The sequence below is a fragment of the Rhinatrema bivittatum genome, chromosome 3 (genome assembly GCF_901001135.1).
Source record: "Rhinatrema bivittatum chromosome 3, aRhiBiv1.1, whole genome shotgun sequence".
NCBI lineage: Eukaryota > Metazoa > Chordata > Amphibia > Gymnophiona > Rhinatrematidae > Rhinatrema > Rhinatrema bivittatum.
The window spans coordinates 73,420,126-73,438,690 of record NC_042617.1 but is presented as its reverse complement, the minus strand read 5'-3'; the positions used below and the strand labels follow the sequence as shown (position 1 = coordinate 73,438,690).

At 46.5% G+C, this 18,565-nt stretch overlaps 1 protein-coding gene across 2 annotated transcripts in view; it reads right to left on the bottom strand.

The window, feature by feature from the left end:
• TTC7A (tetratricopeptide repeat domain 7A) overlaps nt 1-18,086 on the bottom strand; it is a 523,501-nt gene extending 505,415 nt beyond the window's left edge. For both annotated transcript variants that reach the window (XM_029593372.1, XM_029593373.1), the window contains exon 1: nt 17,837-18,086. In XM_029593372.1, coding sequence (XP_029449232.1) covers nt 17,837-18,014 — 178 coding nt within the window. In that variant the 5' untranslated portion in view covers nt 18,015-18,086. The remainder of the gene's footprint in view (nt 1-17,836) is intronic.
• Between the last annotated feature and the right edge of the window lie 479 nt (nt 18,087-18,565).

The following is an 18,565-nucleotide window of genomic DNA, read 5'->3' as shown; positions in this document are numbered from 1 at the left end:
GGATGTTCTGTTGACTGCAATCAGGGAGCTGACAGAGGGGTAGTGGGCAGATTCTTCCATGGAAAAGAAAGGCGTTCTTTTCCACCTGCCCTGCCACTCATCTGCCTCTATGGGCAGGTCAGCTTTGAAGCAATTAAGGAGAAGACAGTAGACCCATGGAAACAGGTTGGTTGGTTTTTGGTTTTTTTATACATTACTCTTCCATTGCTACATCATGCTTGTTAGCATCCTAAGGAATAAGAGGTCGATTTCTGGACATCAGCCGACAAGTTTTCTATTTTCTGGTTTCCCTCACTGTTTGCTACAAAGCAGAGGCGTGTTTTGGAACATACTGTGCTTCATTCAACGAGACTAAAGTGTGGGCAGGCATTTTGGGTTTAGCTCAAGGCTGACATCACAAAATAAGCACACTCCCTATGCTTCCTCTGCCCTATTGCAGATGTTGCTGGTGTCATTACAGTGACTTTGCATGCTCATAGAAGAATAACAATATTCATATATATTTTAATAAACCTGATAATATAGAAAGCAAAATGTCAGGCTAACAAGCTGACAAAAAGGGGTTTAGTTGGCTTCTCCGAGGCACAAGAGGCCTCTTGGTAGCCTTTTTCATATAATGCCTTTCAGGTTTCACTACTGGTGCTATACTTTAATATTGGAAACTGTCCAGCGATGGGAGGTTCAGGGGATGCCAGCTTATAGGGTGAGTTATAAAGGGGATGGGCAAAGTGGCTCGGTATATAAGGTGCTTCCATGAGGACTGGGAGGAGCTTTGAGGAGTCTGGTCTGAGAGTAAAACGTCTTGTTGGAAGCTCGGGGAGATCAGCCCCGGTGTGGTGCCCAGCTGTGGATTTTATTGATCGGCTGGAAAGAGCAGTCTCTCTTTTGCAAGGGCAGCAGGCCAACTGGACAGGATCCACAGGGACACCATTTCTATCTGGGGAAGTCTGGAGCCAGGGAGTGCTGGAATAAAGGAGAAGAGGCCTTCCTGTTTTCCTGTCTGTCATTAGGGCCTACAAAAAAGAGAGAGGTCCTAATGGTAATCCTTGAAAAATTCTTCGGTTTGGTGACTCAAGGTCCATGAAAGGAGAGGGAATAACCACTTTGAGAAATGTGAACTGTGTTAGAAGCTATTTCTATTTTGTGCATTTTGGACTGTTTGCAGAGTTTTTACTCTGCCTTTTATTCTCACACTCTAAACAACGTTTTGTTTTCTTATTTTGGAAGACAACTCTGTGTGGGCTGTATTTTATTTTTCCTGGTGATCCCTTGGGCTCCACAGGGAAATCCTGCTCCCCATAGCCCAAATCCATGCATTTTTCCTGAGGCTGCAATCAGCTGGCTAGTGCTCAGCAGCCTCTGAAGGTGAACCCCGTGAAAGTAGATTTCCATTCAGATGTAGGATACAATTAATTTTGTTCGCCCTACACGGCAAAAAAAACAAAAAACCTTTTGTTGGAAATGTTTCTAAAGTCCCAACTGGAGATGGCATGAGACAAAAAAAAAAAAAAAGCAGACTGAAGAACTGATCTTTTCAGCTTCATGGGTGTTCATGCCTCTTTTTCTCTCTTATATGAAGAGTAAAAGTTAAGATGACAAATAAGAACTTGGGAAAATTGTTGCTGAAACAGAATCACTTGACAACAGAGGCTCCTGCTGGGAAAGGCTTCCAAACTCAGCAGGAATTTCTTGGCTTGGCAGGCTGGAGGAGTTTCGAGATGGCTCAGAGTATCAATTGTTTCATGTAACCTTTGGTGCTTTGTACATCTGCTGTCAAACCTCCAAGTCTGATGACCAGTGCTAACAGCATGTATGCCAGTGAAACAGAAAGCAAACGGAGCCATAGCAGTGCCTCTCCCTTTCTCTCTGTGCTGTAGTAAAGAAAACATATATGTTTACAGTTCTTTAGCTCCACTATATGGATGAGTCACAGTGAACCCACAGCATGCCACACACACCCATTCTCCAGCATGCCCCAGGATTTCTGCCTTTGCATCTCTCCTTTTCTACCAGTCAGTTCCTTAGCATATTACCGGGCTTTGCAGAACCCGATGCCTCTGCTCTAGGTCTGAGGGAAGGGTGGGCCAGAAGTAAATCAGATGTACAAGGGTTCAGTGCAACACAACAGACCTTGAGCTGAGATTATGTCTGGAGGACATTAAAGCACAGCTGCTCCAGTTTACCATATACATTCAGAGATGGCTTAGCCATCAGGCAGACTAGGCAATCACCTAAGGTGCCAGCTTCTGGGAGGAGGGGGGGGAAAAGCGGTCAGTCCTGACAGCCTTACAACCACAGAGCCATCAGTGCACGGAATCACAGTGGACAAATGGACAGCCAGCCCAAGTACTGCTTTCCATGATGGTTTTGTTCGTTTTTGTGCCTTAGGTTTTGTTTTAAGTGGCTTGACTCACTTCATGACAAAACCTAAGCTTTCAGCATTTTTCCCATGGTTTTGCCTGTGGTGCCAGGAACAGGAAGGGAGGTGAGGGGGTGAGGCTGAAGCAGACGGAGAAAAGTTCGTTTCCTCCCTAATCCAGTGCTCCCTCTCAGGCAGCTCCAGAGAACAGCAGGGGAAGGGGGTGATGCTGGAAGAGAGAGCAGAGCAAAAGAGTTTAGTTTTTATCTGCAGATTTCTAATTCTAATTTGCAGCCCTTTAGTTTGTATTCGGGGAGGATCAGTCTATGTTCTGCATATGCTGGGATCTATGGCAGTCCAGCTTGTTCTGTTTTCACAATAGACAATGTGCTACATATGTGCAGTGTGTTATTTTGCACAGTTTTGTGTCACTTTACAGAATGCCTGGAAATGAGAACAGAGATCATTATAATGCCTCCGTATCGTTCCACGATGTGACCACATTTTGAGTATTGGGTACAATTCTGGTCACTGCATCTCAAAAAAAAAAAAATGACATGGCAGAATTAAAGAATTAGAGAAGGGCGACCAAATTGATAAAAAGGATGGAATGTTTCCCCTATGAGCAAAGGCTAAAAAGAGTGGAGTGGAACAGGTAAACATGGGATTGGTTGTTTACCTTTTCAAAGTACAAAGACTAGGAGACATACAATGAAGTTACAGGGTAATATATTTAGTACAAAAAGGAGAAAAAGCAAGTTTGCTTACCATAAACGGTGTTTCCATTGATAGCAGGATGAATTAGCCATGCTGTCATGGGAACTATCCATCAGGGCCCTGGAGGCGGAGCTTCTTAGTAGAATACAGAACTTTGCTCTGTGCGGCTGTGCATGCCTTCCCGTGCAGAAAAACAGTTTCTCCTCAGTCTGTGATTTAGCAGTTCAGGAAATGATTGGCCAACTATCCAGGGAGGTGGGTGGGTCAGCATGGCTAATTCATCCTGCTATCTACGGAAACACCGTTTACGGTAAGCAAACTTGCTTTTTCCCATTGATAGCAGGGCTGAATTAGCCATGCTGTCATGTGAGTCCTAAGCTCCCGATCACGCTGTGAAAGGATTTTTTTTTTTTTTCGTGATCGTGTGGATAGTCTTTGTGAACTCAGCTGGACATTGTTTGTAATACAATCCTTCCCAGCTTAGCATCATCAGTCATCTGTTGGTCCAGACAGTAGTGGGACGTGAATGTGTGCAATGAAGACCATGTCGCTGCCTTGCAAATGTCAATGGGCGGCACTTGAGAGAGGTGTGCCAATGAGGTTGACACTGCCCTGACTTGGTGTGCATTAGGGCAAGAATCCAAGGGTAGGTTCTTCTTTTTGTAAAAAAATTGAAGCATTCAGGTTGAAAGACACAAATAACTGAGACACTCTAGTTTCCGACTGTGTTCATCGTTTGTAATATGCTAACGCTCGTTTGCAGTCCAAGGTATGCAATAAACTTTTCCTATCATTCCGATGCGGTTTGGGAAAGAACGTAGGTAACTCGATGGATTGGTTCAAGTGGAATTGGGTGACCACTTTTGGTAGGAAAGATGGGTGCTTCGCAGCCTCACCTTGTTATGGAAGAATTGTAGGTATGGACTGTAGTGCACTAACGCTTGTAGCTCACTGACTCTGCGCACTGACGTTACAGCGACGAGGAATACTACTTTTCATGTGAGATATTTGATGTGGGCTTCATCCATTGGTTCAAAGGGTGCCACCATCAATTGTTCCAGTACTAAATTCAAGTTTCACGGCACCGGAGGCTTTGAGATTGGAGGTCGTAAGTGCGTGACGCCTTTTAGAAATCGTGAAATGAAAGGATGAACGGAGATGGGCTTTCCCCTACACGGGCGGTGATACGCTGCTATCACACTGAGGTGTACTCTAATAGACGAGGTTGCGAGGCCCGTACTGTATAAGGAGTGAAGATAGTCCAGTAACTTCTCCGGTGAGCATTCTAAGGGATGTATTCCGCTAGACGAGCACCAAACTGTATATCGCTTCCATTTGAAGATATAGTTATGCCAGGTAGAAGGCTTCCGTGAGGCAAGGAGTATAGCTTGTGCGGACAGTGATATTCCTTGTTCTATTAAGAGGATTCGCTCAATCTCCACGCAGTCAAGTGTAGGGAGCTGTGCATGGGATGTAGCAGAGTTCCCTTTTCTTGCGTTAATAGATCTGTGCGGTCTGGTAGCAATATTGGGTCTGCTATGGACATATGTAGAAGATGAGTGTACCATGGTTGTCATGGCCATGCTGGGCTATCAAGATTAACTGAGCTGCATCTCTTATGCATTTCTGTAACATCTTTGTTATGAGGGGTACTGGTGGGAATGCATACATTAATGGCTCCGTCCATGGGAGGAGGAACGCATCCTGTGTTGTTCGGTCTCTGCTGGGCCACACCGAGCAAAAACGAGGGAGTCTCGTGTTGAGTTCCATCGCAAACAGGTCTATGGTTGGTGTTCCCCAGGTTTGGAACAGAGCGTCCACTACTTGTTGATTGAGCGGCCACTCGTGAGGGTAAAAAAATACGACTGAGGCGGTCGGCTCGAGTGTTGATGGCTCTCGGTAGGTACGTCGCTTGAAGTTGTATTGAGTGATGTGACGCATGATCCAGTATTTGCAGGGTTTCCTTGCAAAGGGACCAGGAACCTGACCCTCCTTGTTTGTTTATGTAGAACATCGCCACTTGATTGTCGGTGTAGATCATGATTCTTCGTCCTTTTAAGTGCGGAAGGAATGTCAGGAGTGCATTTTTTTTTATCGCCCCGAGTTCTAATAGGTTGATCTGCAGGCATTGTTCCTGGGTGGACCATAGCCCCTGGGTTTGTAGCTAATCCAAATGTGCCCCCCAGCCCTTGTGGGAGGCATCTGTAGTCAGTATTGCGTTGTGAGGAGGTGTGGAGAACAGCGCCCCTTTTGTGAGATGTGGCTCCTTGAGCCACCACTGTATGTCCTGTCACATTGCTTGCGTCAAGTTCACTCGCGACGTTAATGGTTGTGAGTGTTGTTTCCATTGTCCTTTGAGTCCCCATTGGAGAGGATGCATGTGTAGTCTTGTATTGGGAACAGTATGGATGGCCGCCGCCATGTGTCCCAGGACGATGAGAACTTGTCGTGCCGAAGGCCTCTTGAGCAATCGGGTGGCTTGAAAGAGCTGTCGCATCTCTAGTCTCTGTTCTGTTGGTAGGTAAGCTCTGGTGTGGACTGTATCTAGACGTGCCCCAATGAATTAAAGCGACTGCGTCAGTGTCAAATGGGATTTTTGGTAATTGACTACAATCCCCAAACTGTTCAGACAGTGAAAGGTTTGGTGAATGCAGTCCATGAGAATCTGTGGTTCAGATACCATGATGAGCCAGTCATCCATATATGGAAAAATTTGTATGCTCCTTTGCTGGAGATGTGCCACCACCACACATTTGGTAAAAATCCTGGGGGCTGACGAGAGGCCGAAGGGTAGTACCCTGTATTGATAATGTTGTTTCTGAAATTGGAAGGAGAGGTATTGCCAAGAAGTGTGGTGCATAGGGATGTAGGTGTAGGCATCTTTCAAATCTATTGAGCACATCCAGTCCTTGGGTTGAAGAAGTGGTAAGATGGTTTTGAGAGACACCATTTTGAACTTCTCTTTGATTAGGTGTTTGTTCAACTCTCGGAGTCTAAAATTGGTCTCTGCCCCCCCCCCCCCCGGTTTTCTTGGGAATTAGGAAATAAGGCGAGGAGAATCCCTTGTTGCGAGCATATGATGGAATTCGTTGGATCGCTCGCTGCTGGAGTAGGGAAGCGATTTCATGTTGCAATTGAACCTGCTGCCCTGGAACTCGGTTGGGCGGGAGATGGAGCAGAGTGGGTTTGTTGTTGAAATGGAGTTGATATCCCTGTCGTACTATTTCTAAAACCCATAGATCCGTGGTGATGGCCTCCCAATCACCACGGATCTATGGTGATTGGGCATCGGGTAATCCTGCCCGGCGGGTATAGTGGCAGGGATGGTGGCAGCTGCTCTAAAAAGAGGGGTTCTGTTTAGACGCAGGCTGAGGTTGCTGTGTGGTAGGGCACTGCATTCTTGGTCTACCTCTCCTCGGTTGAAGAGGTTGAGGGGGTCGCCCGTTGTGGTGGGTTGTAAGGAGCAGGGCAAAATTGCTGATATGGTCTAAAGGGTCGGCGGTTATATGGTTGTCTGCGGTTGGATGCATAGTACCTACATTGCGTGACGAAAGAGTGTGTCTGCGTCAGCGATTGGACAGCAACTGCTTGGTCCTTCAAGCTGGCAACAGTCTCTTGGAATTTTTTGCAGAAGAGATTATCACCTCTGCATGGGATATTCGCTAGTTGTTCGTGTAGTTTTTCTCGTATGACACTGGAGCGGAGCCAGGCCATTATTCATGCGGCAATGGCAGAGGCAGACGTACGAGCGACGACTCAAACGCTTCGTACACCGTCCGGAGGAGGTGTCGAATGCTCTCTTCCAGATCTTGAATTGGTTGAGTGAGTGAAGGTGCCAATGCGTCCGTAGGGGGCAGCGCAGTCTTTAGGTTTTGTAGACTTTCATATAAGTATTGGACCAGGTAGAACTGGTGTTGACTGATACGGGAAGAGAGCATGGATGATTGATACGCTCTTTTCCCAAAGCCATCTAGAAGCCGCTGCTCTTTACCTGGAGGTGCTGATCCGTGTAGTTTAGATCTTTTGGCCCTCTACATCACAGATTCCACTACTAATGAAGAGTGTGGGAGTTGTGGCATGGAATAGAACTGTGATTTTTGCATTCTAAACTTTAGATCCGTTTTCCTGGACACCGGTGTGGTAGTATGAGGGGATTCCCACATCTTTTCTAGGATGGAATCTAACACCTTGTGGGATAGAAGTGAGGTGGGTTCCGCCAGTACATCAAAGATTTTCAGGAGACCAAGCGTTTCCACCCGAGAATCCGGGTGGAAACCCTCTAGGTTTTGGACCTCTAGGTTAAGGATGGCCCCCATCTTATCCAGGAATTTCGGGTAAGAGAGATCTTCAGGGGGCGAGTAGGGTTCAGGTGTGTCCTCTGGAGGGGTCGGATGGATATCCTGTGGATGATGCGGGAGATGAAGGAGGGGAATCTGAATCTACTACTGTCGGTGACCTTCCCATCCCAGGGGGAAGGATCGGAGGCTGTGACGGACATGGTGGAGAGAGGTCCCTCTGATCCGACGGAGAGGGGGTTCTTCGGTCAATCCCGGTCCGAGTGTGGTGCAGGTGAAGGTGGTGCGCTACTCGCAGGGGACGTAGGGAGTTGGAACGTGGATTGTAATGTATGAAAAAATCCCGTCAGGGCAACTAAGAGCTGCGAAAACGCCTCTTGTGTCTGTGGAGGCATCCGTGGTTTTCCCGGTGTCTCCCTAGGGGATGGGGAAGTGCATGTCACGTCTGACCCTGCTCTGCATCTCTTCCAATCCGATTCTCATGGATCTGTGTCGTCAGTCGCTCGATGAGAGACAGGTGAATGCGGTGTAGATGTCAGGCGTGGGGAGGAGGAGGAAGATGATATGATCCTTACATACTCTTCTTCAGATTGCACTGGTGATCTAGAACACCCCGCGCTCCTTAGGGATACGGAGTGGTCAGAGAAGTGAGGGCTAGGGAGCCATCTGCCTCTGTGTTGTGAGGTGCTTGCAGATCCCTTCTCCAGGGTTGGGAACGTTCGGGGATGGTTTCCCATCGGCCTTGTTCCCCGTTTCTCTTTCTTTCTTCTATGTTCTGAGATATCGTCACTCCCATGGGGAGTCGACTCCTGCACCAATGTGTCCCTGGTATGCGAAGTTTTCACTCCGTGCGTTGACAGGGACAGGGAATAAGTCGGTTTTGACCTAGCATGCGTCAGTTTTCTGATTGTGGTGGACTTGGATCGTTCGTATGACGACCTATGTACTTTATGCGTCATCTTAGAGTTGTCCTGCGTCAACTCCAAATCCCTCGGCGCTGATGTTAATGCCATCTGGGTCTTTTTCGATGCTCAGTGCGTCGATATCGACTCCATCTGCGTCGAGGTCGTCGCTTCCTGCGCCGGCATCAGCATCGTTTTTGTCGATGCAAGGGATTTCGACGCATGAGTCGTTGACTGCATCGATCCCTGCTTCGTGGAAGTTTTGTACATCAGCATCGGCAATTTTTTTGCCCACTGGCATTGAAACAGCTGACTCTCCTGCGGAACCACTTGACACTGGCCGGTGTGAGTCTCCCGCGTTGTGCGCCACGGCCTGTGGTGGCCAATTCTGCCATTTTGCATCGAGCACCTCACAGTCTCGGCTCCGGGCGCGGTGCCATCCAATGTATCACCCAGGCCTGGAGGTGGAGGGGCTTACCGTCGCTGCCCGTCTTACCTTCTGGGTCCTTTGTTTCTCTGGACCCGGCAACAAGTGGGCTTCAGAGGGTGGAGCATACGATCCTGACTGCTCCACCCGTAGGCCTTGGATTTTTTGGGCCCACTGACGGCAGGCTCGTGGCGACATCCTGCCACAGTGTGTACACATGAGGCCTCCTGATGATCAGGCCCGAGGCACCGATAGCAGCGATCATGTCCATCGGTGATGGACATGATCTTGCCGCAGTGGCAGGGGTTTGAACCCCTGAGGGCCTCGGATCCAATTTTTTGACCATTTTTGTTATCTGTTTTTTGGTTATGCTGAGGAGATCCTGAGCTCCATGTGCGCTCCCGCGCGCGGAAAAACCAGACTGAGGAGAAACTGTTTTTCTGCGCGGGAAGGCACGCGCAGCCGCACAGAGCAAATCTCTGCATTCTAAAGAAGCTCCGCCTCCTGGGCCCTGATGGACAGTTCCCATGACAGCATGGCTAATTCAGCCCGCTATCAAAGGGAAAATATTTTTTCATTAAACGCATAATTAAGCTCTGGAATTCATTGCCGGAGGATGTAGTAAAAGCTGTTAGTGCAGTTGGGTTTATAAAAGATTTGGACAAGTTCCTGGAGGAAAAATCCGAAACCATTATTAAGGTGGACTTGGGGAAATACATTGCTTATCTCTGGGATAAGCAGCATAAAATCTATCGATCTTTTGGGAGCCTGCCAGATTCTTGTGACCTGGATTGGCCATTATTGGAAACAGAATTCTGGGTTTGATAAACCTTTGGTCTGACCCAGTATAGCAAATATGTTTTTATCCTGTCCCTAATAAGAGTGGGTATGTGTTTGGGGAGTTAGGTTATTTGGGATTGTTTACATTACTTTGTATGTGATATCACAGGGGTAGCCAACTGATCATCGATAGCCACAAACAGGATATCCACAATGAATATGCATGAGATAGATTTGCATACAGTGGAGACAGTGCTTGCAGATCTATCTCATGCATATTCATTATGCGTACCCTAAAAACCTGGCCTGTTTGTGGTTCTCAAGTACTGGAGTTGGTTGGCCACTCCTGTGATATACTATACTATATTGGTGTATTTTCTCTCATCTGATGTGAGACACTTTGTTCCACTTGAGGGAGAACAAAGAGGTATATAATCCTAAAGAGAGAACAGATAGTACTGCAAGGTGTGTACAGTGCTGCACAGATACACAAGACAGTACCTGCTCCAAGGAGTTTATGATCTAGTCCAGTGGTTCTCAACCTTTTTTTTTGGCCAGGACATACCTGACAGATGGTTCTCACATGCATGACACACTCAACATGTGACCTTCGCAGGGCTAAATGTAAACATGCACTCTGCAACCACAGGAACCCCCTCGACCCCAGCAATGAGTGCAGAGCAGATCTAGAGCATTACCCTGTACAACTCGCCATACATAAAAAGATATTCTGATTCTGATGACATCTCAGTAATAGCAAAACAAACTCCCTTTACTACCAAGCACAATAGCCTTCCTTATGAAAAGACAGTAATTTACCACTAATGCATGTCCTATTGAGAAAATACAATAAATAAGATTGATAAAATGCCTACATGCTAGTAAAATACCTCACCTCGGTAACACACCCACAACTGCCTTCACCAGTACAGAAAAACCACAAATTATAAATATGGAGACAGAAACTGGAATGGAAAATCAAAAAAGCCACTCTGCATGCAGTGCGAACCTGGAGAAATGGAAAGAGAAATATAGCACCTAACAGACTCAGGATTTGCAATAATGCACACAAACTAACCCACACAAAGTTACACCTGTATTATAGAACACACTCAAATAGTAACAATTCTATCTAAGAAATACAACTATTACACCAGGCCCTAAACACTAATACACCTCCTATTAGGAAAACAGAATAAGCTAAGCTGCTATAGAGCCCCACACAGAAATAATTGTAAAGCTATACTAAAAATGTTACAAAACAGCTGATGAACAGAATAATATCCAACAATTAAAAACTCATAAAAATTATTAAAACATGCCCAAATATCAATAAAATATTTCAAAACAGCAGACATCGCATAATACCCAATAATTAAAATGGTAGTCAATCAAGAAAAATAAATTTAAAAAGCCACCTTTACTTACCCTCTCCAGGAACTCTCCTACTTTCCCTTCCAGGCCAATAGCACTCACCAGAAGCAACAAGGGCTGCTGAAGCTCTGTCCTCACAGTCCTCTTCCTTAGTGCACACAACCAGTCACTCATATACACACACATACCCAATTAGACCCCATGACCAGTCTCAGTCTCTCTCACACCAGTCATCTTCCTGACCAGTCTCTCTCTCTCAATCACACACAAATGGCTCTCGCACCCACTCATACCAGCTCTCACCCAGGCTTCCATTCACACCAGCTTTCACCCATGAATCCATTCACACCCACAGACACAAAAGCTCTCACCCAGGCACCCATTCACACCCACAGACACACAAGCTCTCACCCAGGCACCCATTCACACCCACAGACACAAAAGCTCTCACCCAGGCACCCATTCACACCCACAGACACACAAGCTCTCACCCAGGCACCCATTCACACACACACAAGTTCTCACCCAAAACTTCTTCTTCCTTTACTGCAGGGATGGCCTCCAGCTCCACCGTGGCTTTACTCTGGCGAGCCTCCTTTTTTCACCGCCACAGGGATGGGCTCCTGTGGTGGCCTCGGTAGGGGTCGGGTTTTCCTCTTCGCCGCCACGGGGATGGGCTCCCGTGGCGGCCTTGCTTGGTCGGGGTTGGGTTTTCCTCTTCACTGCCCACGGGAATGGGCTCCCTGGCGGCCCTGCTTCGTCGGGGTTGGGTTTTCCTCTTCACTGCCACGGGAATGGGCTCCCCTGGCGGCCCTGCTTCGTCGGGGTTGGGTTTTCCTCTTCACTGCCACGGGAATGGGCTCCCCTGGCGGCCCTGCTTCGTCGGGGTTCGACACTGCCATTAATCCCACCCCCGGGCTATGCAATAACCTGCCTCACCAGCCATCAAAGGCTTTCCTTCCTTCTTCCTACTCCCACTGGCAGGTAGAAGGGAGGAGGCTTCCGATTAGCCTGCGCGGGCGGGGGCAGGCAGAATGAAGGAGGCTTCCCATTGGGCAGTGGGGGTAGGAAGAAAGGAGGCTTCGAACTGGCCCATGGGGACTGGAAAAAGGGAGAAGGAAAATACAAACGGGGCAGTGGGACACTGGGAGACGCGACACACCTGCCGGTGTTTGGCGACACACTGGTGTGTCACGACACACCGGTTGAAAAGCGCTGATCTAATCAATAGACAAGACAAATAAGCATTTGGAGAGAATTAGGGAATCTATTTAAAGTGTCAAAGATGTGATAATAGGTGCAGTTTAATTGAAGAAATGGGCCATTTTATTCTCCATTCCTTTTCTAATAAATCTTAGCATTCTATTTGCTTTCTTGGCCACCACTGCACACTTAGCAGGGGATTTCAAATTACATTAACAACGATGAAACCTAGATTCTTTTCCTGGGTGGTGATTCCCAATGTGGAATATTGCATTGTGTAGCTATGATTTGGGTTGCTCTTCCCTACATGCAGCACTTTGCACTTACCAACATGAAACGTCATCTGCCATTTGGATGCCCAGTCTCTCAGTCCCACAAGGTCCTCCTGCAATTTCTCACAATCCCCTTGTGATTTAACAGCTTTGAATAATTTTGTATTATCAAAAACTTTGATCACCTCACTTGCTGTTCCCATCTCTAAATCATTTATAAAAATGTTAAAAATCAGTAGTCCCAGTACAGATCCCTGGATCCCTCCACTATTCCCCTTCTCCACTGAGAAAACTGACCATTTAGCCCTATCCTCTGTTTTAACGTCCTCAATCCACAATAGAACATTGCTTCCTATCCCATGACTTTTTAATTTTCTCAAGTCTCATAAGATACTTTGTCAAACATAAGAACATAAGAAAATGCCATACTGGGTCAGACCAAGGGTCCATCAAGCCCAGCATCCTGTTTCCAACAGTGGCCAATCCAGGCCATAAGAACCTGGCAAGTACCCAAAAGCTAAGTCTATTCCATGTAACCATTGCTAATGGCAGTGGCTATTCTCTAAGTGAACCAAATAGCAGGTAATGGACTTCTCCTCCAAGAACTTATCCAACCCTTTTTTAAACACAGCTATACTAACTGCACTAACCACATCCTCTGGCAACTAATTCCAGAGTTAATTGTGGGTTGAGAAAAAAGAACTTTCTACGATTAGTTTTAAATGTGCCCCATGCTAACTTCATGGAGTGCCCCCCTAGTCTTTCTATTATCCGAAAGAGTAAATAACCGATTCACATCTACCCGTTCTAGACCTCTCATAATTTTAAACATCTCTATCATATCCCCCCCTCAGCCGTCTCTTCTCCAAGCTGAAAAGTCCTAACCTCTTTAGTCTTTCCTCATAGGGGAGCTGCTCCATTCCCCTTATCATTTTGGTAGCCCTTCTCTGTACCTTCTCCATTGCAATTATATCTTTTTTGAGATGCGGCGACCAGAATTGTACACAATATTCAAGGTGCGGTCTCACCATGGAGCGATACAGAGGCATATGACATTTTCCGTTTTATTCACCATTCCCTTTCTAATAATTCCCAACATTCTGTTTGCTTTTTTGACTGCCGCAGCACACTGAACCGACGATTTCAATGTGTTATCCACTATGATGCCTAGATCTTTTCCTAGAAGCCTCTCATGAGGAACTTTGTCAAATGCCTTCTGAAAATCCAAGTATACTACATCTACCAGTTCACCTTTATCCACATGTTTATTAACTCCTTCAAAAAGTGAAGCAGATTTGTGAGGCAAGACTTGCCTTGGGTAAAGCCATGCTGACTTTGTTCCATTAAACCATGTCTTTCTATATGTTCTGTGATTTTGATGTTTAGAACACTTTCCACTATTTTCCCTGGCACTGAAGTCAGGCTAACCGGTCTGTAGTTTCCCGGATCGCCCCTGGAGCCCTTTTTAAATATTGGGGTTACATTTGCTATCCTCCAGTCTTCAGGTACAATGGATGATTTTAATGATAGGTTACAAATTTTACTAATAGGTCTGAAATTTCATTTTTTAGTTCCTTCAGAACTCTGGGGTGTATACCATCCGGTCCAGGTGATTTATTACTCTTCAGTTGGTCAATCAGGCCTACCACATCTTCTAGGTTCACCGTGATTTGATTCAGTCCATCTGAATCATTACCCATGAAAACCTTCTCCATTACGGTACCTCCCCGACATCCTCTTCAGTAAACACCAAAGCAAAGAAATCATTTAATCTTTCCGCAATGGCCTTATCTTCTCTAAGTGCCCCTTTAACCCCTCGATCATCTAACGGTCCCAACTGACTCCCTCACAGGCTTTCTGCTTCGGATATATTTTAAAAAGTTTTTACTGTGAGTTTTTGCCTCTACAGCCAACTTCTTTTCAAATTCTCTCTTAGCCTGTCTTATCAATGTCTTTTGGAACACTTTTGGAAAATCCAGGTGCACCTCACAACTACAGAATAACACAATTACAATTTCATCTTATAAATAGCAGCTTATAAGCACAAAGAATAATATTAAAAATACATACTATAACAATTAGCAGTAGCACAGTTATTATACTAAAACACATTAATCGTACCCCCTACCTCATCTCCTAATAACTCAAGACTCAAATCCACAATGTCCCTTGCTCACTTCCAAAGTGACAATCCTCTTAGGAACAACCCACCCCTACAGCAGTGATGGCCTAAAAGGTTCCCCCAGATGACATCAGAGGGTGCAGGACCAATATTGCCAGTAGGGCAGAGTGGAAAAGCCTCAACTGGTACAGCTGGAACTGGAGGAAAATAAGAACAAGCAAACGGTTTTGTCTTGCCTAAATCAGGGTATGTTGGATCCAATCTCAATCACTCCAATGTATTGTTAGTGAAGCTTCCTTCCCCCCCCCCCCCCCCCCCATACTGGGTCAGATCAAGGGTCCATCAAGCCCAGCATCCTGTCTCCAACAGTAGCCAATCCGGGCCATAAGAACCTGGCAATTACCCAAAAACTAAGTCTATCCCATGTTACTGTTGCTAGTAATAGCAGTGGCTATTTTCTAAGTCAACTTAATTAATAGCAGGTAATGGACTTCTCCTCCAAGAACTTATCCAAACCTTTTTTAAACACAGCTATACTAACTGCACTAACCACATCCCCTGGCAACAAATTGCAGAGTTTAATTGTGCATTGAGTGAAAAAGAACTTTCTCCGATTAGTTTTAAATGTGCCCCATGCTAACTTCATGGAGTGCCCCCTAGTCCTTCTATTATCCGAAAGAGTAAATAACCGATTCACATCTACCCATTCTAGACCTCTCATGATTTTAAACACCTCTATCATATTCCCCCTCAGCCATCTCTTCTCCATGCTGACCAGCCCTAAACTCTTTAGTCTTTCCTCAAAGGGGAGCTGTTACATTCCCTTTATCATTTTGCTCGCCCTTCTCTGTACCTTTTCTATTGCAACTATATAATTTTTGAGATGCGGTGACCAGAATTGTACACAGTATTCAAGCTACGATCTCACCATGGAGCGATACAGAGGCATTATGACATTTTCCGTTTTATTCACCATTCCCTTTCTAATAATTCCCAACATTCTGTTTGCTTTTTTGACTGCCGCAGCTCACTGATCCGACAATTTCAATGTGTTATCCACTATGACGCCTAGATCTCTTTCTTGGGTTGTAGCACCTAATATGGAACCCAACATCGTGTAATTATAGCATGGGTTATTTTTCCCTATATGCATCACCTTGCACTTATCCACATTAAATTTCATCTGCCATTTGGATGCCCAATTTTCCAGTCTCACAAGGTCTTCCTGCAATTTATCACAATCTGCTTGTGATTTAACTACTCTGAACAATTTTGTATCATCTGCAAATTTGATAACCTCACTCGTCGTATTTCTTTCCAGATCATTTATAAATATATTGAAAAGTACGGGTCCCAATACAGATCTTGTGGAGCTCTGTGAGGATGCCTGAGCAAGCTTCACACTCTGGAGTCAGAAACCACGCTGACTCCAGCTTTTCTACTGCAAACAACTTTATCATAACATTCAAACAAAAGTATTAGTAGACTGCTTACCTTCTTAGCAGTGCTACTCACACTACCTCTGGGTTAGGTCAGAATGGGTTTACAGGAGCTGCCTCTCCTGGAGATGTAGGGACCTCCTGATCCCAGCTGGGCTTACTCTCTTATCCTGCCCTCCAGGACCAGTGCAGGTATTAGGCACCCTAGGCAACCCTTGCGCTGCTGCCCTCCCCCCTCGGTCGCGCCCCCCCCCCCTACCTGTTTTGGCGCAGACTGTGTGCTTCTCAGGGCGCCGAGCTATAGGGGGCACCGAAGAGCAGCCACGTGGTGCCGAAAGCAGGGCCTATCCCGCTTGCGGCAAAGAGAAATGGAAACAGTCGGTGCCGAAACAGGTGGGGGCGGGGGGGGGGGGCGCGGCCCTGAGAAGCACACAGTCTCTATTTCTCTTTGCCGCGAGCGGGATAGGCCCCACTTGCGGCACCACGTGGCTGCTCTTCGGCGTCCCCTACGGCTCGGTGCCCTAGGTGACCGCTAAATTGTCCTAATAGACGCGCCGGCCCTGCTGCCCTCAGGACTCTACCTGCCCAGCAGGGTCCCATCCACAGAGCTCTCTTCCTCTGCAGGATTTAAGGTGGATCAGGCATCCAGCCCGTTCCTGTACATGCAAAAAGGGGAAAATGGGGTCACTCTGTTACAAGCTCACAAGGGTAATACATGCAGGCAAAATACTGGGGTGAGCTTGCAAGTTCCTTGCAATGAAGAGCAATGTTTAATAGTAGTAGCAGTATTGGTTTTCTATAATTGTAATATATTTACTGTTGTTTTTTTCACAAGCAGGGTTGTTGCCGTGTGAATTCTTGGAATTAATGCTATTTTTGAATGGCAGGTTTGCTATATGGGTTCTAAATGACTTTCTTTTCAGGATGTTGCTTAAATTTCTTAAAATGCCTGGTTTTGTTAGTTGTTTGTGTCCCTGTTACTGAGGTGGCAACAGAACTGGGATTTTCTTTTGTAGAGTGCATAAGGGGAAATATTCTAGTTCAGTTCTGCCAAGTATTTCAGAGATTACCTTCAGTCAATACAGTATGGATTAATTTACAAAATATATGTATTTCTTGATCTTTTTATGCACCTACCCCCTAAAATGACAGAAGATATATTCATCAGACAACATGGCAGGATTTCTGAAGTATTTTATAAAGAGAGATCATGAGAAAATCAGAGTTTAATATTTAAAAGTATGATATCTAGTTATGGGTTTTTATAAGATTGTTCTGAAAGGTGTGGTAGTGGGAGAGCATCATAATTGTTGCATTTAAATTATCAAAATCTCAGGGATAGGGAACTGGTCTATGAGCCTGAAATTTAATTTGGTGGAGGGTGAGCACAAGACTGAACCTTCACCTACATTAAGCCACCTAATACCATTGCACAGGACCAGAGATATATATCTCTATTGCCTGTCCAACTGTTAATCCACAATGCCATCTTTTAAGTAGATTTTCTTAATTAATGCCAGCACAGAATATGCAACCTTTCCCCTCCTGAGTACCACTTTGGCTTGGATATGCTACTTATGACCCACTGAGTGCTGTAAATCCTCTGAGTCTCTTGGTTGGTGTCACTATGTATCATTTATCTATTAGTAACAAATCTGTCACTGTCCAAGCGCTGGGATAGTAACAGAGTTGTCACTGATAACAACTGCTGTCACTAACCGCTAAGATAGCAACGTCACTGCTCGCCTGCTCAAACCAGAGCTGTCACTATTACAGAGCACTTATAAAAACTAGATTGTCACCATCAAATTGCACCAGTAACAAATCTGACTGCCGAGGCTGTCACTGCCCGACAGTCACGGGTCTGGCTCTAGGATGAAAGGCGCAGAGTCCGGGTGCAACACCATCCGCCCTCATTGCCAGCCCCGCAGCTGCCGCCCACTCACCTCCGCCCTCCTGCCCGCGGGGGTTCAGCTGCCTCGCCTGCGCCGCCAGCCTGTCCCACTGACACTCCGCCCGGCAGCGCTCGATCTCAGCCTCCAGCTTCAGCTGAGAGTTGGAGACGCGAGCAGCCATCTTTCCCTGGGGAGGCGGGGCGAGGCCGGGGTCGGGGCGAGGCTCCATCCGAGCGGGGCAGCGGCAACGCCCCGAGCACCACCCTGAAGCCCACAGCCCACCTGTACCTTCCGCGCCATAGCGCCGCCCCGCCCCGCCCCGCCCCGCCCCGCCGCTGGATGACAGCCAGCCCCCTCATTGGTTCTGTCGGTGAGCAGCGCCTTATGATTGGCTAGTAGTATTTCCGCCCCGCTCTCCGCTCCTTGCGGTCTACTCATCTCTTCCTGCTTGTGAATGAGAACATAGACTGCGGGTGGGGAGAGGATTTCGGAATTCGCGGGGCGTTTTGTTCCTAGTTGGAACCGTAGTGTGTCCAGTTAGTTTTGCGCTAAATGTCAATGCTGGAATAATGTGGATTTTTATAAACTTTTCATGAATTGTTACTGAGGGTGCCCGAAAACCTCTAGCTCTGATTTTGTTTTTGCAAGCTTTGCTGCTATTGAGACAATATTATCTTGGGTGACCCAACGTCATCTCCCAATCTTCCTGCTGGAGTCGCAGCCGCCTATTTAACCAAATTCCACCTCCCAATCCACCGCTGTGGTTTGCGCCTTCTAGGG